Source organism: Apteryx rowi, unplaced genomic scaffold, assembly GCF_003343035.1.
Source record: "Apteryx rowi isolate R43461 unplaced genomic scaffold, aptRow1 scaffold_6, whole genome shotgun sequence".
Taxonomy (NCBI): domain Eukaryota; kingdom Metazoa; phylum Chordata; class Aves; order Apterygiformes; family Apterygidae; genus Apteryx; species Apteryx rowi.
In genome coordinates, this window is record NW_020450871.1 from 2,993,962 (window position 1) to 3,015,982 (window position 22,021).

General features: G+C 39.3%; 1 protein-coding gene across 1 annotated transcript in view; it reads right to left on the reverse strand.

Annotated features, from left to right (window-relative positions):
* Positions 1 to 22,021, reverse strand: part of SDK1 (sidekick cell adhesion molecule 1) — a 432,311-nt gene that overhangs the window by 141,780 nt on the left and 268,510 nt on the right. Inside the window, exons 7-12 of the mRNA XM_026083057.1 lie at positions 19,607 to 19,718; positions 18,439 to 18,629; positions 10,106 to 10,189; positions 3,821 to 4,015; positions 2,475 to 2,591; positions 2,037 to 2,204 (exon numbers count right to left, since the gene is read on the reverse strand). Of these exons, the coding sequence (XP_025938842.1) occupies positions 2,037 to 2,204; positions 2,475 to 2,591; positions 3,821 to 4,015; positions 10,106 to 10,189; positions 18,439 to 18,629; positions 19,607 to 19,718 (867 nt within the window). The remainder of the gene's footprint in view (positions 1 to 2,036; positions 2,205 to 2,474; positions 2,592 to 3,820; positions 4,016 to 10,105; positions 10,190 to 18,438; positions 18,630 to 19,606; positions 19,719 to 22,021) is intronic.

Genomic DNA, 22,021 nt, shown 5'->3' on the forward strand with positions numbered 1-22,021 from the left:
ATCTCTCTCGCAGCCTTCGCTGCGAAGGCCCCCCTCCCTCGAACGGTGTCGTGCCGGGAAGAGGCTGGGCGCTGCGGGGTGCATGGCACGGACGGGACGGCAGCAGAGGGCCCGGGCGGGAGGAGCGTGAACGCCGTACTAACTCTCGCTGCGCTAAGGGTGTTTGGCAGCTCCCTGAAGTCATAAAGCCACGCGTATATTTATAATGCTAGGCGAATGCTCAAAAACATACATTTAGTCAGGAAACGAGCTGTACTGTTTTGAGTCGAGGAAAACCAAAATAAACAAACAAAACCTGGGCAAGAGAGGAATATTCCCGAAAACGCTCAGAAAAGGGAAAATGTAAGCGACACCCTAGAATCTCATCAAATCTATGAAAGAGGACAAAGGAGGAGGAGTTGCTGGGAGCGTGAATTTTCCATATAAGACAGACATGCTGTTTACTCAAATGTTGCAAAACATCTTTATTCAAGCACCTCCTGTAGACCCAGGACACAATAATTGCCTGTAACTACAGCAACCAGACCTAGTGTGAAAGATCTCTATTACGCTCAGCACACTGGAGTGGCAGCAGATAGCATCAGCTGAAGCAGCTAGACAACTAGGACAAGCACAGGAGATAGGTGGCTAATGTTAATCAGTCCCAAATCCCTACAGAGATAACCAGTAGCTACTGAGATATCTCATACATGCACAAGAATAAATCATCAGAGAACTCAAAGGCAAACATGTAGAGATATCGCCATAGGCTGTATCTAACAGTGCTTAATTTTTAGCATTATTCCAGATGTACCTGTGTATGCCTTCTAGCTTCATAATGTTGCTAAACAAATATTATTAGGTTACATTCCCTTCCTGGCCACCCCCCAGGCCGTACAATGAACAGGACCTATCTTTAAAAGATATTAGCACCATTCCTTTGAGAATTAATAACGTGGATCCCCTTTGCACACCTGGATAGCAGACAGTTTGCAATATCCTGATACATATAACATCTTTGTTTTGTCAGTATGGCATAAATATGATGGCCATATGACACATATACATCACTTTTACTGTCAATATTGTTTTCAGATATTCTCAAGTTCAAAAGGCAAAATGTCACTGATGTAATTTGGATTGTTTGGGGATTAACAGATGTCAAAAATGCACCAGTATCATAATCAGTCTCAGGGCTGTACATCAAGCAGAGGAGAAGAGAGAGGGCCTCTACACTTCTGTATTTATTATCATTATTGTCTCCATTATTTTTAATTATTTTTAGTCTCAGCTCAAGGATTGTTATTTCCTACTGCTAGTAGCAAAACCCTGTTACACTTTAACACCTTGGCTTTGGATTAGTCACATGGAACTTGTATTTTATCCCTCCCATACGGCAGTGTCACTTAGGAGTAACACAGGTGAAACTGATAGATCAGACTCTCCACACTAACAGAGAAAAAACAAGTAGAGATGAAGGGCAAACGGTGAAGAGCAAAATCATTTCATGGGCTGCCCTGTGCCCTGGCAATCTGCAGCATGAGAGAGTAGCTGAAGCCTGCTGTACTTTGCTTTGGCTTCCAACAATGCCCAGGGCCACAGAGAAATGCAGAGGTTTGAGGAAAATCACATCCGCAGTAGCTGGGACCACAGCCTTAGCAACAGCACGGGCTGCTCTACGCTGCCTGCGGACTCCTGGAGGCAGAGGCAACCGCAAACAGCCAAATCTGCAAGCTGCAAGAGCGCTGATGTACAACGCAGGCCAGTGAAGCTTCAGCAAGGTAAAAACCTGAGTGAAACTGTAATTGTGATTAGATGCTCTAATTTATTTAAATGCAGTTCCTTTCACAAAATATGAAAGTTTATATGCATAACTTCACAAACCAAAAAGATAATTCTGACTGGTTTCCTAAAATAGACGCATTATTCCTATTAAATTATACAAGTATCTCTATTAACTAGAAAAGCATAATTACTTATGAAAATTTCCTGAGCATACCCCAAAAATTGATGAATACTTGATTAAAGATAGACTTTAAACAAAGCATTATCCTTACTCCACACTGTCAGCATCACAAAGGCATTCAGAGCTCCTTCAGAGTTGACTGCATAGCAAGTGTAATTGCCGGCATCTTGAAGGAAAACGGGTGTTATCTGGAGCCCTCCTGATTCAAGAAGAATGAACCGAGGAATCTGCACTGAGCCACTGGCTAAGATCTGGTTCCCTGAAACAGAAGGAAAAAAACCCAGCACAACTGTTGTCACTCAGACTGCAAGGATGAAGCACTGCAATTCTAGTTCTTCCAAAAGACTATCACAAACCAGCCAGGCTACTCGGATGGTACACACAATCACAAATGGCAAAGCAATCCCTCCACTCACAAAACCAAAGAAATCAAGAAATACATGCCAAATGGATCTACAGAATCYCCAGAGTAAGACTGGGCAAGAAAACGTGGATTGCAGCTTTTCCACAATGGCGCAAAGCTGATTACCTCTCTTCCATGAGATGGCAGGTTTTGGAGCCCCTGAAACTTCACAGGTTAGCACTGCAGTCATCCCCTCGGTAACAGTAGTATCCACCGGAGGCTGTATAAATGCTGGTTTAATGTCTAGAATCAAAAATTTTAAAAACTCAATGGATCAGCTATCAGAAAGATCTCTTAGGTATTATCACGGACAACTTTTATAGAGCTGATCATGGAGCAGGACATGACAATAACACATGAAAACCTTTCAGCAGTGACTGTAACCTTTCATTATTCATCTCCTAGGAATTATCTAACTCAATTTATTACCTACATGGAAAATAAAAATCCATCAGTGCTTGCACTTGTACAAGTAAGATGGCTTACAGATAAAGAAGGATAAGTGCAAAATGAGCGTTTGGGGGAAAGCTGAGAAATCTAGATAAACAAAACTATTTTCTTTCATCTTCATAACCCGGAGTTCTTTAAGATGAAAAGCAACTTGAGAAAGGCATTAACTTTCAAACTTAAATGTCAGCCAAAAAAATTCAGAATCTGATTCTCATCCAAGACATTTTTCAAGTTTCATTCTCTCTTATTTTCCCCCAGCTGCATTTTATTACATTTTTTGCTGCAGTTTCCTACATACGTATTGAACTGGGGCTGTTCTATTTTCTAAGGTCAGTACTGGTAAACTGCCCTTGGGTTAAATATCAGCTTCCTGAAGATGAGACATCACAGACAACATCAGCTATGTTCTCAAGGAGTTAAGTATTATGGGTATCCCTATTTATAATTGTTTTTAAAAGACAATATTAGTATTTGGAGTTCTTCCATAGAGAGGAGTGTACTTCATTAGCCAAACCATTTAATCAGACTTTTTGGCCAAAAAAGATATTTAACTTGAATTTTCTTTGTTCTCTTTACAAAATGTTGACAAAATGCAGATAAAATGATACCATGCAGAATCATGAAGCAGTAACACATATTCAGAGGAGAATTACATTAGAGTAGAACTAAACTATTTAAGTATAAAGGATAGAGAAAATTATTTTACAATTAACTTTTCTTTTTTTGCACTATATTTCTCCTTTTGTAGAATGAGGTAAGAGAGCTCATCCCAACCCACTAATGCCACGGAAATTATTTTCTACAGGCTTCAGTACACTGTGTTCAGGCCACACAGGGAATTTTTGGGTATGTGACAGCTAGAACACCTACACTTTATGAAAATCAAGGTTTTGAGAATGTGAATTGAATGATGTAAGCATAGAGCAGTGGAGAAATCTAACTGATTTGGGTCCCTGTCATTTTACATAAGGAGCAGAAATGACAGCGCAACTCATGACTCTCTGTTGTAGCTCCTTACTCACTAGTTACATCCAGGTAGGTGTATGTTTGCATCTCCCCGGCTTTATTACTCGCAAAACACTGGTAGATCCCAGAGTCCTCGGGCTGCAGCCCGTGAATGCGCAGCCCACCGCTAAGCAGTACTTTGTAGCGAGGGTTCTGCAGCTTGCCGAGAGGAACAGAGTCTTTATACCAGACCAGGGTGGGAACAGGGATGCCTATATAACAAAAGAATTTCATTATTAGTCTTTGCACAATGCATTTTGTGTCATCGAAATACATAGCGCTATTATGGTCATATCACTGGTATCCCATCCTTCCACACCAATTACTTATATTTCTGCAAGCTGCTTTTGATAAATGGAGGCTGCAACGTACATTATCAATGGCAATAATATACTGTAGAACATGCGGGAATAAAACCAGTAGTGAAAGGGGAAATGTTGAGAAAACATGTTATCAAATTACTTTGTTCACCCAATCATATTTCATGCTACCACAAAATAAGATTTAGAGCAATTTCATATTGAAAGCCAGAATCGTGTTACTTAAGCAGCAGCAATGTGGTAATACTGCAAGTCTATAAGACTGTTCCATCCCAAATAAGATTCTTCTCTGCTACTGTAGCTAAGATGTCAAAATAAAAATAAAATGGCAAATTACACATAAAAAAAAATGAAGGGCTCATATGACCATATTTCAGTCCTAATTTGGTGGTTTAGTTTTAGCTGATGTACAAACAGCATGTTGCAAACAATGAGATAGTTTTAAATTATTATTTCCATTCACTCAAGCTTAATTTGTTTTTGAAAAATGCAGACATTAACAGAAACAAAACTATTATACCTATTCTGAACACAACTCATTGTCCCATTTATTCCTGATTTCTTTCATGTGCCTGTTGTACAAATACTGACACAGTTATTTCAGTTCTGCTGTAGTCATATCCCAGTTAGCTTGGATAAAGTGGCTGTACATTTAGTATTTACAATTAGTGTAGGATTTCCATTTCCTGGGGAGTCATTCAGGGTATAGAACAGTCATACACCAACGTTTCTATCTCTCTCCCCCTATCAGACACTGTTTTGTCCTTCCAACCCAGAAATCCCTAACTTTTCCTGATCAAATGCTGGGGCTCTGTGCAGGGGTCTGAAGTAAAGCAGATGATATGCGATTGGATGACCACCGGATCAGAAGGGTATCAAGCTGACCAAAACACAGTATTTGCATAATCAGTAGCTATTTTTTACATATACCACTTAAAGCCTTGGTGCTTCACATTCCTTTGTAATAAGGTGAGAGTAACAGTTACTTGTACCATAGTGAAACCGTGGAGTTTAATTCATCAATGAGTGAAATTTGCCCAAACAGAGAAGAACACTCTATCATAGAAGCATTAAGAATGGGATGCAAGTGAGGAATTGATCATGGGCAGATAATGAGTTTCACTGTATTGCTGGCAATGCCTTAAGGTCCTCCGAGGCAAAGCACTACAGGATGATCCATATTATCATCATTATTATTTTAAAAGTCCCCAAATTAAATACTATTGTATTATACCTCTGTTCATATCTCCTTTCAATTTACTTGTTCCCTGTGTACAGACAAAAGCTATATTAACTCCTAGAAAGAGCATACAAACAATATAAGGAATGACTGAAAAACAACATTCACTTCCTGCTGTTATTTTTATAAACATGTATCATTTACTACAATCACCTCTGATGCTTTTATTCTGTTGATAAAATAAAATATACTCATAATCTAGGAGGTAATCATTGCAGGAAGAAACCCGCTATGTAGGGTGCATTGTCTGACAGAACAGACGTAGTGCAGTAGCTTGCAACGCACATAATTTAAATTTCATACAACAGCCCATATATACAGAATTAGCGTAAATTCCAATGTTCACGATTCTCGGTGAGAGTGTTATTCATCTCTTGAAAATCCTCCCGGGCAAATACAAATTATCACTGAGTAATGAAGAAACAGATGATGCAAAATGGAACAGTTCTCTTAATGCAGAGGAGCCTGGAAACGATTTCAAGTTTAAATAATAGCAGCGCCATTCTCCCACACATTAGGCTTGATGGGCACCTTGGAAATAATGAAATCCTGCGTTCAATACTTCAAACCTTTAACACTGGTGTCATTCCATAAATCCCATTCTGCTAACAGTATTAGCAAACCTCCTAATCCTATAATCACTGTGAGATGCACCTTCCTATCGCCAACGCAGCTGACAAAGTGAATATTACCATCTCTATTTTTCTCGGGTTTTCGGTTACAGATATCTTCCTCTACTCAAAGTTACGAGTCTGAATAACAGGATCTTATCTAAGCGTTCTGGAGCCTGTCAGTAGCATTCATTTGGGCTTTAGTGATCTTCCCAGAGAGATTTGTCTTCAAAATTGTACAAATTTTCCATTTTCATTTTGCTATTGCTTTAGCCATAAAAATATTTAAATCTAGTTTCTTCTCTTCTACCCCTCTCCTATTCCCTCTTTCCCCTAGGAATTTTCCTTCTCTTTCTCTCCAAACCCTTCTGGTGAAAAAAACGAAAAGAAGAAAAGACTTTAAAGACCTGCTGGCCTACATCTTTCCAAGCAGTATTCGCTCCTACCTTATCGTTTGAGGGATTGCAGAGTGGCCTAAAAGACTAGCAATAACAAATAAAATAAGCTTAGTTCTCAGCATGTATACAATGCTATTCATTTTTCAAAGAGAGGCTGACAAATTAATCTAGTGTTGCAGAGGAGCCTGGAAGCCAGGAAACTGAGACTTTGCTCCTGGCTTTGCCGCTTTCTCTGTAACCTTGGGCAAATAATTTATGCAGTCTGAGGCTCAGTTTCCCCATCTGTGAAACAGATGCTTGACTCTTTGCCAATTTTAACTTATTTAAGAACCTGGATAAAAGACTCTAAATATTCACAGTGTCATTTTTGTTGTTTTTTTATAGTCTTCACTAGCTCCCAGTGGGCTACTGGGGAGTCCCCAAAGCATCCTTCCTGGTACTTGTCTAAACAGGTAGAACTAAAGTCCAATTAACTGCGCTCCCCAGACACCACCACCACTGCCTGCAGCTCTAAACTTTCTATAAGCAAATAAGAAAAAGCATTTAAAGGAAAGCCATTGAAAATGCAGGCAGCATCAGTGACTGCTGAAAGATATACGGCAGAGCATGGTTACAGTGCAGTCTGATACACTGAAACTCCATTACAAGGAAGTAAAAAGCTAGTCTGTGCAAGCTGCAATTTTATTTACAGTTAATCTCTGCTTATACTGTGAAATTAATCTGTCTCTCACACATTCAAAGTGCACAAAGCCTGAGCAAATGGGCTTTGTGCACAGAGCTCCATGGGGCTGGGGGAAATGCAGTCTGCCGTCCTATTTGCGGTGAAGGTGCAGGGCAGCTTCGCATTCCCCTACTGCTATTATCCTAGCTCCTAGCTCGGAGTAGGGGGGCAGCAGCCTTCGCACCCTTTTTTGAGTGCAGATTTGTATAATAATGGATTAAAAGGCCCCTATTTTTAGGTACTGTATAGAGCTAGTACCTGCCCCTTACAAGCCTGTGATATACATAGTCAGCAACATAATCCATGTGGAGACAAGTTTCCATGCTCCCGTACCACATTCATCAACAAATCAGAGGTGCACTGAAAGAGTTCAGCAGAAATAAATTATTTGGCTCTAGTAATGGTTCCCATATCTCAAATAAAACCTCATCTACTGAGAATGATTATTAGTGCCCTATTAATCCCCTCGGGAGCTAAATTGCTCAAAGGACGAGCCAGAATAGAAGCAAGAGTTAGAAATCACCCTCTTATCTCCCTGACCTCTCAAGGATTTTTTTTTTTTTTTTTGGTAATAAATGAAAAACATTTGAGACAGCAGATAGTTTTCCCACAGTGATAGAGAGACAGGCCAGAGACTGATCACACAGCTGTGTACAATTGAAACACTTTTTCAAAAAACCTGAGAATGCTTTTTAAATTCAATTTCCCTAATGATACAATATTTGGGTTTAATTCTGCTACCTGACAAATCATTTCCAATAGAAAATGCCAGCATGTTTGACATAACACATGCTGAAACATAAAGATGGTGGTATGTGGCCAGAATAAATGTCTATCTAGTCATATATCGTTCCTTTGAAATTGGCTTGTCTTGGATGCTCAGCCACAAAATGTAAGAACAAAACAAGGACAGAATGCTATTTCCATCTTTTCAGCTCCAGTAATCTGTGCTTTAGCTACTTCCTGAGCCACAGGCTGCACACACACAACTGGGTTTAATAGTCCTTACGAGGTTTTCCTTCCACAAATACATTTAATTTTGTTTTTCTAAACCATTTGTATTTCTGATCTTAACTACTGCCTGTACCAACAACCCCCACAGCTTATATGTTCTTTGGAAAACTGTCTTCTGATTTTGTACATCTCCTACCTGAAAATGTAATTGGGTGCCTCCTCTACTCTTGTAGTAAAAAAGAGAGAATCATCTCTTCCTAATCACCTTTCCATACGGTAACTACCCTTCATTGCTCTCTTGCATGAAGAGTTCCAGTCTATTTAATTTCCCATTATTCAGAAGCCATGCTAGACCTCTAGTTATCCTATGCCTACTTTTCTGCACCATTTCTAGTTTTTGTATACCCCTTTCTCCAATGGAGCAATTAGAAGCGTGTAAAGTCTTTGAGATGAGGGTGCCCCGTGGCTTCACACAGTGCTCCAGTGACATTTGCTGATTCTTTTCTGTTCCTTTCTTCCCCGTACTCAACGTTTTGAACCACTGGTTGGCACTGAGCTGATGTTTCCAGAAGACATACCTTTTCTGAATAGTAATAGCTAATTTCATCTCTGTCACTAATTTCGTCTGCAAGTTTATTGCCCAGTCACTTTGAATCATTAGAACCTTCTGCGACTCTTCTGCAGCCAATTTTAATTTTGATTACCTTGAATATTTTTATATAATCAGCAAATGTTATCATCTTACTGTCCACTTTCTCTTCCCAGGCATCTATGCACATGGTGAACAGCACAGGTTCCAGTCCCTGGGGAGCTCCATCGACAGCAGGTCCCTACTTTGAGAACTGAGCATTTGTTCTCTTTAAAAAGCCATTAATTCACAATGAGACCTGGTCTCTTATAACTTGATGGCTTAGTTACTGTAAGAGCCTTTGGTAAGAGACCTCAAAGGCTTTCGAAACTCCAAATCAGCAGGAGCACCCTTATACATGCTTGCTAACTGCATTAACAGATTTGTAAAGCTTCCCTCTACAAAATTAGTGTTGACTCCTTCCTACATGCAAAGCACAAAAAATGCTTAAATCATAAGGGAAATAATATAATCATGCAATAAAGAATATTTTAATTGGCCCAGATCTGAAGAAAGAATGCATCCAAATAAATGGTCAGTGTTGGAGAGAGAGGGGTGTTTGTTTTGTTTTTTGTTTTGTTTTTTACAAGATCGTGTACTTTTTACCTAAGAATCTCAAGGCATTTATATGTGTACTGCCTGTTAACCTGAGCATCAAGAAAATCGAGGCACCAAATGGCTAAGTAGCTTGCCAACATGATGTGAAAATCCATTGACAGAGTCAAACTTAATATCCAACTTTATTAACTTAATTACCTGCTTTAATCACAAGATTATGATGCCTCCTATTTTTTAGAGTGCTAAAATAGCATGTGCTTCTATTTCTGTGGATCTAAAACTTAAAAAGCATTTTATTTTAGGTGGAATTACAAACATTTGAAGGCATTTATGTTATTAAAACACCTTCCAATTAAAAACTGCCTGAAACAGTCCTTCGGTAGCACTCTAACTACACTTAAACATTACAGCTGCTGACATTCTACTCAACATAAAAGCTCCATAATCTTTAGAAACAAGGAAGTTTAAACTGCTGAATTTACTGACTGTTTGTATTGCAAATGATGGGTTCCAAAACCGTACTTTTACCTCAGCTCATTTACTGCCTCAAGACACTAATTCTCGTCAAGCAACAAGAACTACGAAGTCAAGCTCGTAGAAGGGGAGGAGCAGATGTCCTGCCCAACAGACAAACGTGAATGCGCCTGCATTACACACATCAGAATTAAACGAGAGCAAAAGGACTGCCGGTCTTCCCAAAGGCAGAGGACATCCCTCTGGCAGAAGGAAATTCCACCTTACAATCACCAGATCAGTGATAGTTAGCAATGATGTACAGGCCTCAAAACATCAGAAGTTGATATAAGATGCTTTCTTCAGTGAGGACCAGACACTTCTCTCTCATGCAAGCTTGAGTACCTCTGCACACTCACCCATCGCTTGGCATAAGATGTCCACGTCCTTCTCCGCTTCGGCCAAAATCCGACTCTCAGGCTCGGCAGTAAAATATGGTGGCTCTTTAAGAACAGGGAAAACAAACAAAAGTAAACAAATAAAAACCACAGCGAAATGAAAAATAGATGTTGATTTAAAGAATTTCATATAATCTCTCCACAAGCATTGCATTTAATACAGTGTATTACCAGCAGAGTAGTTTGTCTCCTTTTGGGGGCTTTTTTTTGGGGGGGGGGGTAGTAAAAGCATCATAAAAAAAGCCAACACTTATTTGCTATGATGAATATGAATTTCAAAGACAGTCAAGTCAATGTCAGGTTAGATTTAGGGTTTTGCACTGCAAATTAATACTCAGAGCAGGGGGCTACTTTTCATTTTATGGGTTTGAATCATGGAATGTTTTAATTCTCAGTTCAGAAGAGCCTTCCCAAGGGGTTTATAAAGGTTTATATTTACAACACAGGATTTTATAGGATAGTTTGCTTCAGTATCTAAACTAAACATCACCTCATGAAGGCATGAAGCATGTCAAATAAAGTGCCATAACATGTCAGAGAGCCTATATCACAGAATAAGTGCAGCATAATTAAAAAAACCTCTCCTCAACAGTTTTATTTCTTGAAAGCAAACAGATTTAATGCTTTAATTGAAGTTACAGTAATAACCACAAAAACCCACACTTTATCATTAGGACTAAAGAAAAGATATTAGACGTTTAATTAAACAAAGACAAGATTCCAGAAACTGTAGAGCGTGCTGTCATGTAACTCTTCTATGCAGCATAAAATTGAAGAGCGTCAAGTCAAAATCCCACAGGCATTAAGGTTGCAGTAATTATCATGGTAACTAAAAACTGTCATAGTCTGTTCAATGCAATTATCATCCCAGTACTGTTTTTAGAAGCATTTTATTTGATTGTAACTACAGTTCTATTGTAGCCTAGGCAAACTGACGGTGAAGTTTTAAAAAAATACAGACAAGGCAATATAAATGGCTTGTAAGAACAAGCTGCTTGTACTTTCATCTTAAGGAATTCAGGTAGGTTGGAAAAAAAGTGTAGCAAGCTACAAGCAAGATCCAAAGTCATCTAAGCTGATCTTTTCTCAAAGCTTTTCACCAATCATATGTGCAAACCAGACATGCCGTTTGTATTTTTGATAGGATATAAATTATTTTCACAAGTGAAAACAAAATCACATCAATTTAGCCTGCAAATACCCTGTCATTTCTCCTGCTATGACCTGTAGTATAGCAAGTGTTGCTATCAGCATTTCACAGAGTGATTATATGATGTGCCAGCAAGTACACATCAGTAACCACCAGGACTGCAACTCCGAACACGCTCACAGCATGCCTTCCCGCTAACTACAATAAAATACTTGCTTGAGTGCACAGAACTGGGGTCCCATTTGGGCTCCAATGGATATTACAATTCTGTAGTCATTCCAAATAAAGTCAATCAATATTAGTCTTCAAAATCCTGCGCACAGGAGGAGGTGAGGTTGCAAAATAGTCTGGAATATGCATTTACCCAGCAAAACCAATAAAACAAGCTACATGATTTATTATATTCTAATAATATACATGTGTTAACATTATTGATCCTCCCTGCGTAAATATAAAGCTATTAATAAACATACATAATATGAGGTGATTTATTGCATATGATCTCATGCATTAATCTAAGCAACGAATTGAAAAGCTGAACATTTAATTGAAATTCACTGATGGAACACACTGTTTGACATGTTTGATCATCTAAGTTGCTGAACCATCTGCAATCCATCTAAGCCCATGTCCAGGTACTGCACACTTTCCCTTTTTATGCCCTCCTCTAAGCCTTATCTTGATGCTTTCCTTGAGCTCCAGTTCCCAGAATTTTATCTTTTTGGCTTCCAAATTTTTAGCCTAGTACCCTTACTTATCTATGTGTCCATCTGCATACCCTCTCTTAAAATAAATTTTGAGCCTTTTGTTCTATTTCAGTTTATTTGATTGTGAGGGGAGGCAGAGGGGAAAGGTGGCCAAAGCAGCACAGAAGCAAGACAGCATCCAGGCACGTACCCCTACATCCAGGCCTTCTAACTTTGCACTTCTAGTTGTGGATGTCTCTTCTGTCAGTGAGGCTCCAGCGTATTTTCCTCTTTTTAGGGGATTGCTGAAAGTACTCCTTTCACCCTCCCCTTTCTATGGCACTCTAACCTTAACAGGCCAATTTTTAAAACTGGCAACCTTCAGCTGCCAGCAGGTGACCTCAAAGATGCTAGTGGCTCCATAACACTGCTTATGAACTATTGTTGCACACAGCTGCTGCAGATAAACTTGGCATATTTATACAGCCTGCTTTCCCTCTCTTCCAAAAATCCTATCCCACCACCTGTGCTCCTTCCTTTAAATCCCATACAGGTTGTTTTGCTACCCTTGAAGACACCGATTACGATACCAGATGTTTAGGTGAGCTGGTTATCAAGCAATGACTTACCCGAAAAGAAACTTGAAGTTATTGATAACTGTCACTTTGCAAATGGGACTGTTATAAAAGGAAGATTCACACCAGCTTTTTTGAAAGAAGCAGGATGACACTGCAGCAGACGAGACGGAGCAGCAGATAAAGGTCTGGGGTCTAAAGGACACAGGCCAACTCCCAGAGGACTCCCAGATGACACTACCTCCCGTGCCAACAGCGCTGCTTTTCCACATACATGTCTCTTACACTAGCCACACCAACAGGTCCTTTGCAGGCTCCATCCTACCTGCCTACTGCATTGAGTAGTGAGGGTTTATAGCTTCAACACAACTCAGACTGCTGAACACATTAAGCAGAAATGGCTCCAGTTACAGGTCCTACACAACAGAAATCTAGAACTTCTAAGAGTCAGGCATATGATCTGCATAGGAGGGGTGTGCCTAAAGACCTAGAGAGAGACCTGTTGCAAGTGTGAAATTCATGGGACCTGAATTTGGGTGTTCTACAACACCCGGTGAATATCTATCAGGAAGAGGCCACAGAAAACAGCAACATTTATGGGGTCAGATGGCATTCTAAAGGGGCATTCTGGCTTTCTGTACATATGACTATATTGCATATTTATAAGGCTTGGTTTGGATCACGCAGTGTGAATTTGAACATTTATTGTTGTAGGCAATAATCACGTGCTGAAATTTAATACGCGGGGTGAAATTACAATGTCTTCCAAACTATCTAACGTGCCAGACAAGCCCCCAGACACTGCTATTTCAAGGAATGACAGTCATCTCTTGGTATCAGGTCAAACATTTGATTTAAATTATAGAATCACAACGGTTAGAGGAGGAAGAGACCTATTATACCAAGTTCACCCTGCTGGCAGTGCAGCGTGCTGTGCAACGAGAGAAGTCACGTCTCACATTAGACTGAAAGAAACAGATACTATATTGCTCAGCTATCATATCAGCGTTTGACTGATCTTAACTAAAAGGTCAAGAACAAGCAAAAGGGAAAAAGAATATTTGAATATAAATGCATGCTTTTTATAGTTGTTGAGAGTTTGGGGGGGAGGGGGCATGTTACACTACAGACATCATTGCAAAAACAGCCTCTCTGCAAAGCCCTTGGGAGCCTGCAAAATTTGATACCGTTCTAACTTCTCCCACACAGAGTTACATGGTCACTGATTTTAACATTCAAAAGATAGCAGTCAGCATCCATTACATACCCTTCAAGCTGCATTGGAGATGTGTGACCTAATCCAAGATACCTACATGAAAGTCAGAAAGAACAGAGAAAGCCCCAGGGGCTCCTCCAAAGATGAAATTCCTGTATCACTCAGAAATTCAGGCCCGCATATTTAAGAGGAAAATTGAGCCTTCAACATGGAAGCCTTTCTCTAACATTAGCATAAACTAAGTTATTTGGTGAATATCCTGCAAAGAAGGTGGAACAGAAAACCCGAGAGCTCCTTATAGGTACAAAGTCTGTAACTCCAGACAGAAGATCAGACTGTGCGGAGAGACTATACACTGTGTACCCAGGTATAACAGATTCCTTAAAGCAGGGTTTTTCTTTGCATGAGTATCAGGTTAAAACAGAAACAGATGAAAAGCTCTTCTCAGTCTCGTTTTGAGCTTTGCATGCTCTGAGTCATGGGAAAAATCCTTCTGGCTTGGGAACAGCTCCTTTCAAAAACAGATGCAATTATGTCACCTGGGAACCTATATGGTATGTATGACTAACCTCCCCTACTGTGACCTGCACTCTAAAGTCCTGCAACGGCCCAGAGCACGCAGCTTCTGTCTGCAGAACTGAAAGAAGAGAACTTCCAGTGCACATCATGGATGGAAGTGGACTTCCCAGAAGTCCCGTTACTTCACTATGGGATAGGTCCAGGCTGGGTCCCGAGTGCATTCGGGCGCAAGGAGACACAGATACGTCAGTCTCATGAACCTCTGTGGCTCACCAGACCAAAAGTAGTAATAACATAGTGAAAGATTATTAAACTATTACATGAAATTCATAGATGAGCCCTTTAACAGCTTTCAAAACCTATTTCTTCCACATAACTTCTTTTTTTCCCAACAGGCTACCTTATTTTTCTGCTTAGAGCCTCTGCATCCAAATTTACACCAGTCAAATTTACACCAAGTTTTTTTGAAAATGCTCATTCTTTTCTTATGCACAATACATAAACACTATCATCACAGAAAAAATTCCTTCCTCTGCTTTCAAGACATGGTGTGTAGTGTTTCTGAACATCTAAACTGGAGCCGTGAGGGCTAATATATGCAGAGAGCTGAGTGCAAAGAATTGAGGGGGCTAGCAACAGCTGAAAATAATTTGTTTTTATCAGCAATACAAACAATGGAAATTCATGAAGAATGGCAATGCACAAAGAAGGCCCTTTGCATCTCCACACTTGCTCCTGGAGAAGTGGAGTGAAGGAGGAATAGCCATATAGATCATCCCAGCTTCTAGCCAGGTTGGTCCTCCATACTAATACTATTTATGTTTCTGATGTGTTCCTGAATCTCACGATCCCATGAAACTGTATCTTTTGTACTTTATGAGAATCAGGACAGAGAAACAGACCTACAACACTCACCTAATGTCCTGTTTTCAGAAAGAAATATATCCAGCTGGGACGTAAAAATTCTCTCTAGGAAACACTGAGATGAGAATAATATATCTATTAATGCTGATCAACACTTCCAGGCACAAAACAGCCCCAAAGAAGGTGGTAAATCCTCTACTGTGTTTCTGCTTTATGCCATATCATAATGACAATACGATTGCATCATACTCCTTTGGATACGTCAGCAGGGCTTCAACACTCAGTTCTGTATAACAGCTGATCATACAAGGTCATTTTTTTTTGTTTTTCTTTTTTCCTCATTTTGTTCAGATTTTACTTTCTGACTGCAACTGCTTTAAGGAACACTATAGTCTTCATGTAGTAGAATGGTTTCATTCCTTATTCTGTGTGCCTAAAATTCATAATTTCCCATAGAACAATCACTTTAAAAATGACTAGTGCAATTTGTGGCTATAGGAACTTGCAAAACCAGAGCAGAAGCATTTAAGATTAGTTCCATTTTCAAATTGGTTTGCTCATGAGAAGACTCCCTAAATTACTTAATTTTCCAACAGTTAGTTCCAGAGTTTGGAACCACCTCAGTTTATCTTTGCTGGAAGAATATGAATATGTCAGAAATCTCTTTTCCACATTCAGAAGAAAACCGCCCTGCAACTAAAGACTACAGCACTTTCTTCCTGTTCACGCAGTACTACTCTGTTAGATGTTCAGATGTTTCAAGGGTTAGGGTGATCTTAATTTACAAACAGGAGATGCAGTCTCAGGAATATTCAGAAATACTATTGTAGGTCACAAATAGGAATTTAAGCTGAGCATACACACCTCTGTACTAAGCTCCATTGCCTTCTAATAGAACTCTTGTCACCTTTCGAGCACGTGCTCAAGTTGTGTGACTTAGCCGGGAAAAGCAAGGACTGATGAATTGTGGAGGGTCATCCGCCACAATGTATTTGTAAAAAAATGGCTCTTATTAATTCAATATTTGTGGTATCTTTGATGAACCACCTTTTTATCACTACCCTTGTTCTACCTGTTAATAGCAAAATAACTTTTTCTATCAACCCACAAAAGCTCTCATTACTATACTATGGAGGGTCTTATTTGGTTTTTCACAATCATTTTGAAAACAAACTTGTTCTATTAACACAATTTCCTTTTCCTGTTAGTCAAGACCCCTTGCTAAGCCCACGCTATATCATCCTCCCAAAGAAGCACAGCTCATTATCAGATACATTATCGACATGCACACACTACAAATATCTCATACATGCAGCTGGACAAGCATACTCGAGTCTCTGTAAATACTACTCCAGTAGGTTATGAGGGCTATATCACAAAAATACTTAGAAAAAAATCCTTAGAATTATTCCATCAGAAGAAGGAGCGAATGTGGTTTGAACCTGGTCTGCGCTTTCTTCCAGAACCTTTCCCTTTGCTAATTAAACAACAGCCTGATCCATCCCATCCATTCTGTGATCCCAGAATTCTACGTGTGAATAAAAGTTATGAATTAACTACTAATCCTTTGATTCAGCTTCCTGTTTAGAATGAGACATCCATTCTCCAGCTCAAGAAACTCATAAATAAATGTATCAGCCTTCACTGACACATTGAGTAAACACCTGCACCTGAAGTGTCTTGTTCCATCAGAACAAAATAAAAGTAATCGGTAAGAAATTTGTTTCTGCTTTCTTTCATCTGCTTGTTCATATCTACAGGCCTTTTCATAACTTCATTCCCTGACAGCCCCCTAAAACTGGATAAGAAATACATAAAGCATCTAAAAATAAAAGAGTAGATAAGCTACTAAAGAAAGGCAACTTTGCTATTTTAGTATGATCCCCCAATGACCGTTTCTCATTTTTATTGTAACTATATTTAAGAATCTTTTTACATTAACCAAGAGGCTGCTTTAAGTATTGCACTAGGCTGGACCTGACAGCAAAGCAGCAAAATTAAGCTAGTTACAATAAAATCTTATGAATAAGGAAGAGTTTAAACCAAAACCATAAATAAGCGAAATCTGTCTCTGTTCCTTAAAGGGGAGGGAAGCTGTGCAGTAATAACTCTAAGAAACAGAGTACAAAGAAAAAGACTGGAAGCAAGCTAATAAATATAATAGGGACACAGTGCTACAAATGAACCTGGAACAGAGATTTGTACAAAGAAGAGCTGTTTTCTCATTTAACATGAACTGCTTTAAATTGCTTTAATAGAATAGACGTCATACAGCAGAGTCTTAAAAACTATTTTCAGAAGGCTAAAGGAATGTAGATGATTGTGTGCTGAATTCTCTCTGCAATGTACTACAAAAATTCATGTATATGAATTCTGATCAACATTAAGAGCTTGCATCATTGCCAGAGCAATAATCTGTCCAGGACACCTACATGGTTACCACTGTGACTATCACCTAAGACCTAGACTTACACAATCAGCACTGGCTTATCATTCTAAAACTTCTCTTTTATACTAAAATTCCTCACAAGCTTTAGATTGTGTCCAGCATGCTCATTTGCATCATTATATCAGGACACGACACGCACGGTAACTACCACTTTCAAATCACGACCTCCCTACTACAGCCAAATTCCAGCATAGTGGTGATGGCGGAAATAGGCCAGTTCCTCCAGGAAAAAGGGCTGAAATGCATTCATGCCTCTTTAAAAATATGAAGTCCAAAGCTTCCCTTGTGGTCAGAGGTCCAGCACGTAGCGTTGATGTTAATCTTACTTTCTTCTCCCTTTTGTTGCTTCAGTAATGACATCTGCCTGCCTGCGTGCTCAGAAATGTCTTTGGCCTCCCAACTGGCTCTTGCAAAAGACAACACACAGAAGTGCTCCTAAAAGGCTTCATTTGGAAATGCAGGCACTTGACACATTAAAACTAGATGTAAGCAAGCTAGGAGTTAATCAGGATTTAATGCAGCTAGAAGACAAAATGTGGAAACTGCCCAATAAGGATTTTACTACTTGATTTCCCCAACTTCTGATTAAATGCATAGTTTCACAGGGGATCCAGAATCATATCAGTATTTAAAAAAAATCTATTTGATGAATTTATATTCATGGAGAAGAACAGCTGAATTAATTTGGAAGATAACCCCCTTTCACCTCTTTTGTTCCATTCAGCGATGAAAGGTTCAAATGTAAGGTCGATAAAATATTAAAATATCAATTTTTTTCCTATTGTACCTGAATCCAGAGCCTGTTTTACAAAAAACACACTGCCTTGAGAATTACCCATTATAGAAAGGAAGGCTTTTGCTCTTGCTGGTTCCTCTGTGCTGTCTCTCAATTTCGCTTCACAGAAGTACATCCCAACGTCAGCAGAGGTTGGGTTGGTGATAGTGAGACGTCTCCCAAAACTGCTAATTCCACTGGTTATTTTTATTCCATTTCTCTTCCAAGTCACGCTTAGTCTCTCAACAGGTCTTCCAAGGTTAAAAAACAAAACAAAAGGACAACAATAAAAGAATATCCATTACAGAATAGACTTATCTGCAGTTATATACAGATTATAAAACTCCTCTAGCTCTTCCTCTGTCCCAGACATCAGACATTTAGAAGTAAATCTATATATAACTTCTATATATCAAGACCACAGACTATGCAAATGGCATCATGCAAGCACAGCTAATTGATACAGCAATAGAACTTAAGGATTAATAATTTGATTTCTCTAAGCAAAAGGATATAATGAGTAAATACTGCTATGGGAATCAGCTGCGCAGGAAGTGCTTTCATTATAACTCAATTACCAAAACAATATTAACCATATCAAGAAAATCTCTGCCCTCAGAGGGGAAAGTAAATCTGTTGGATTTCTTATCATCTGAGGACCTCAGTTTTTCACTTCCCCTAGAATTCAATGCTGTTCCTACTAGATGGAAGCTTTAGTCCCGGGCGCAGTAGGAAAGCTACAAACTGTATGTTATGGCACATTATACACAGTTGAGCAATAATCAATGTAAACTGAATCTGTAATAAATTACTCCATAGAGTAGAAAGTAGGGGGAGAGCCTTCCTAATTTATTTGCTAGGAAGTGCAGACTATTCACTTAAACAGTATTACCTTTCATGTCAATAGGCAATACAGTTATAATATTATTAACCCTTAGCATAATTATCTCTCGTAAGGTAATGTTTGAACCACACTCTCTTACTTTTCCTTACAGAGTGAGTAACAGGTGGGAAAGTAGCTCTATCTGTATTCTAAATCAGTATGTTGAATTCAGTAATGCTGGACAAACAAGGTTATTCGTAAGGTTCTTCAAAGGAAAAGCAAGTTACATGCTGCATTCTGCTCCAATCATTCAAATAATAAAAGGAGGGAGATATTCCTATGTCCTTTTTGGTAAAGGACAGCGCATTAAGAACAGTTCCACGCAAGCCGCTGCTTTGACGATACCTGGCGCTGGCCACACACTCCAGCGTGACGTCACCGCTGCYGGCTACGACGCTCGTATTCTGCGGAGGGACTACGATCACAGGAGCCACCGTGTCCGACGGGTCGCCGGCACCTACATAGGCGGAAAAAAACTCGTGAAGACTCTGTACACCTGCAAACGGCAAAGACCGAACCGTCCCAGGCAAAGGGTCTTGTCAAGCGACAGAGCGACAAATGACACTCTGCAGCTTTACCAGAGATTTTAATCTCCTCGTTAAGGGGAGATCTTCAGCCTGGCCATTTTCAACGGCTTTCATTACACCGCACAAACACGCTGTTCCAATATACCCAGCTTGGTGCCATTCAAAACACATAACTCACAAGAACTACTCCCAGATGGAGTGCAGAGGCCATTCCCAAACAGAGAGCAAATAAATTAAGCATCCTAAAGGTTTTCCATTGTTGAGCACTTTTATTTTTACCAAACGCTTGCTGACTTACATTTTTTAAGACCTTTTCATGTTTTGTTTAATCTTACCACTTCCATACCGTTTCAAAAGAGTCTGCCAATACTCATGTTAGTTCTTTAAAAAGATTTTACCCACTGGGGAGCAAATAAGAAATTAACAGAGCAGCATATCACAGCAACTTCAATGCCCCGCTCTTATCAGCAAAGTAAATAACCCAAATCTGCTTCTCTTTCATGAGGCATCATACTGTAAATAATTTAGCTTATGCAACAGTCAGCAGACACAAAAAAATGGCTAAAAGGCTGCTTGTAAATTATCTCTGTACACATTTAATAACTGAATTAAAATACCCATGCATTCGTGGGTACTTTGCTTCAAGCAATTCATTTGGGAAAGAAAAATTGGCTATTTTTAAACTTGAATATGAGAGTAATAAAAATTTCTAAAGATAGAGAATCCAATAAACGAAATACAGAAAAAAGAAATGAAAATAAATCTAAACTGATGCAACCTGAGCCAACTCATCAAATGTTTTCTACAAAGGAGGCTAACTCATGCACATTACAGGTAAGCAGGGTGGCAAAGGCCAGGTATGAACCCCGATACCTCTCTTAAGATATTGCCCTAAAGAATAGAAAATGGAAAGAAAAGTCCTTGTTTATCTAGCAACTGGCATGCCAAAAGCTATTTGCCACGCTGTTTCACTCCTTGGCTAGACAAAACTTTGATACTGGGGCTCAGAAACTTTACAAGGTTAGCAGAGAAAACAAACCTGTTTCGCAAAACAAATTTCTCAATTACAGAATGAAAAATATTTCCATTTTGACAGTTTTTTGATTAAGAGAGACGAATGTGCTAAGGGAGAAGAAAGCATGCAATAAAACTTTAAAATTTTAAGAAAACCACCTGCACACCTGAATAAATTCAAGCATTTGAGGAAGTGCTTAAGGAAGTGCTGAGAACGTACTTCAACGTTTCTTCCAGGAAACATGCTCCGTTGGCCCGACACAAAAACAAAGTTCTCATTTGCAACGATATAAACCCAACTTCTATGGGACCTCGAAAAACTAAGTTTTTAGCAGATTTTACCTCTGCTCAACAACACTCCCGGAAAAGGTATTAGCAGGCAGCAAACCTTCTAACCAAATATCCCTGGTGGTCTTATAGGTATTCGTGACAGGAATCTCCCAGATGGTAATTGAAGAAAATAAAACGTAATTGCCAATCAGATTAGTAGTTTGTTACTGATGAGAAGAACGAACCTCAGAACGACGGTTCACCACCACCGCTCTGCGCATGGGGAAGGTTTACAACAGTAAATGCCGAGAGATCAACAAACAAGGCAAAGACAAAACAGGGCAAATTGGGCAATAACCATTTCTTATCTCCATCTGTAAAAGAGGAAAACCACTTGTTCTGCTTATCAGCCCCCCGGAGAATGGCTCAACCACATGGAAAAACAACCAAAGAATAGAAGGGGGCTTTGTTGTAACCTCTAGGAGTTTTACCAGATGAAAAAGGCTCTTTGTGCAGTAAACAGATAAGCGCAGGAAATAAAAGTGCACTTTACTCTCCCTGCAACCAGGAAAACCTAAGATGGCTTTTTTGACTTTATTCCTAATTGTAACAAGAACGAAAACGAAAGTCGACGCTTATTTTCATTTCACACAAGCCCTAAAACAAATCTGTTTTAAACAGTCTTCTGATAAAGATTTTGAGTGGGTGAGTTAATACAGATGTGGTATGGAGAGCTCATCAAAACGCTTAGCGCTTGGATTCTGCATACTATATCTAGAAATGTCAGTTGCAGAAATAACAAGAATATATATAAAACAACACAATTTCCAAGCATTATCTAAACAGTTTCTAGGCAGCGTTCATATTTCCTATTCAAAAACAGCTTAAGTTCCCATTTGCAGCACAAAGAAATCACTTGCCATAATTCACTCTGGTCTCAATCCTGCCA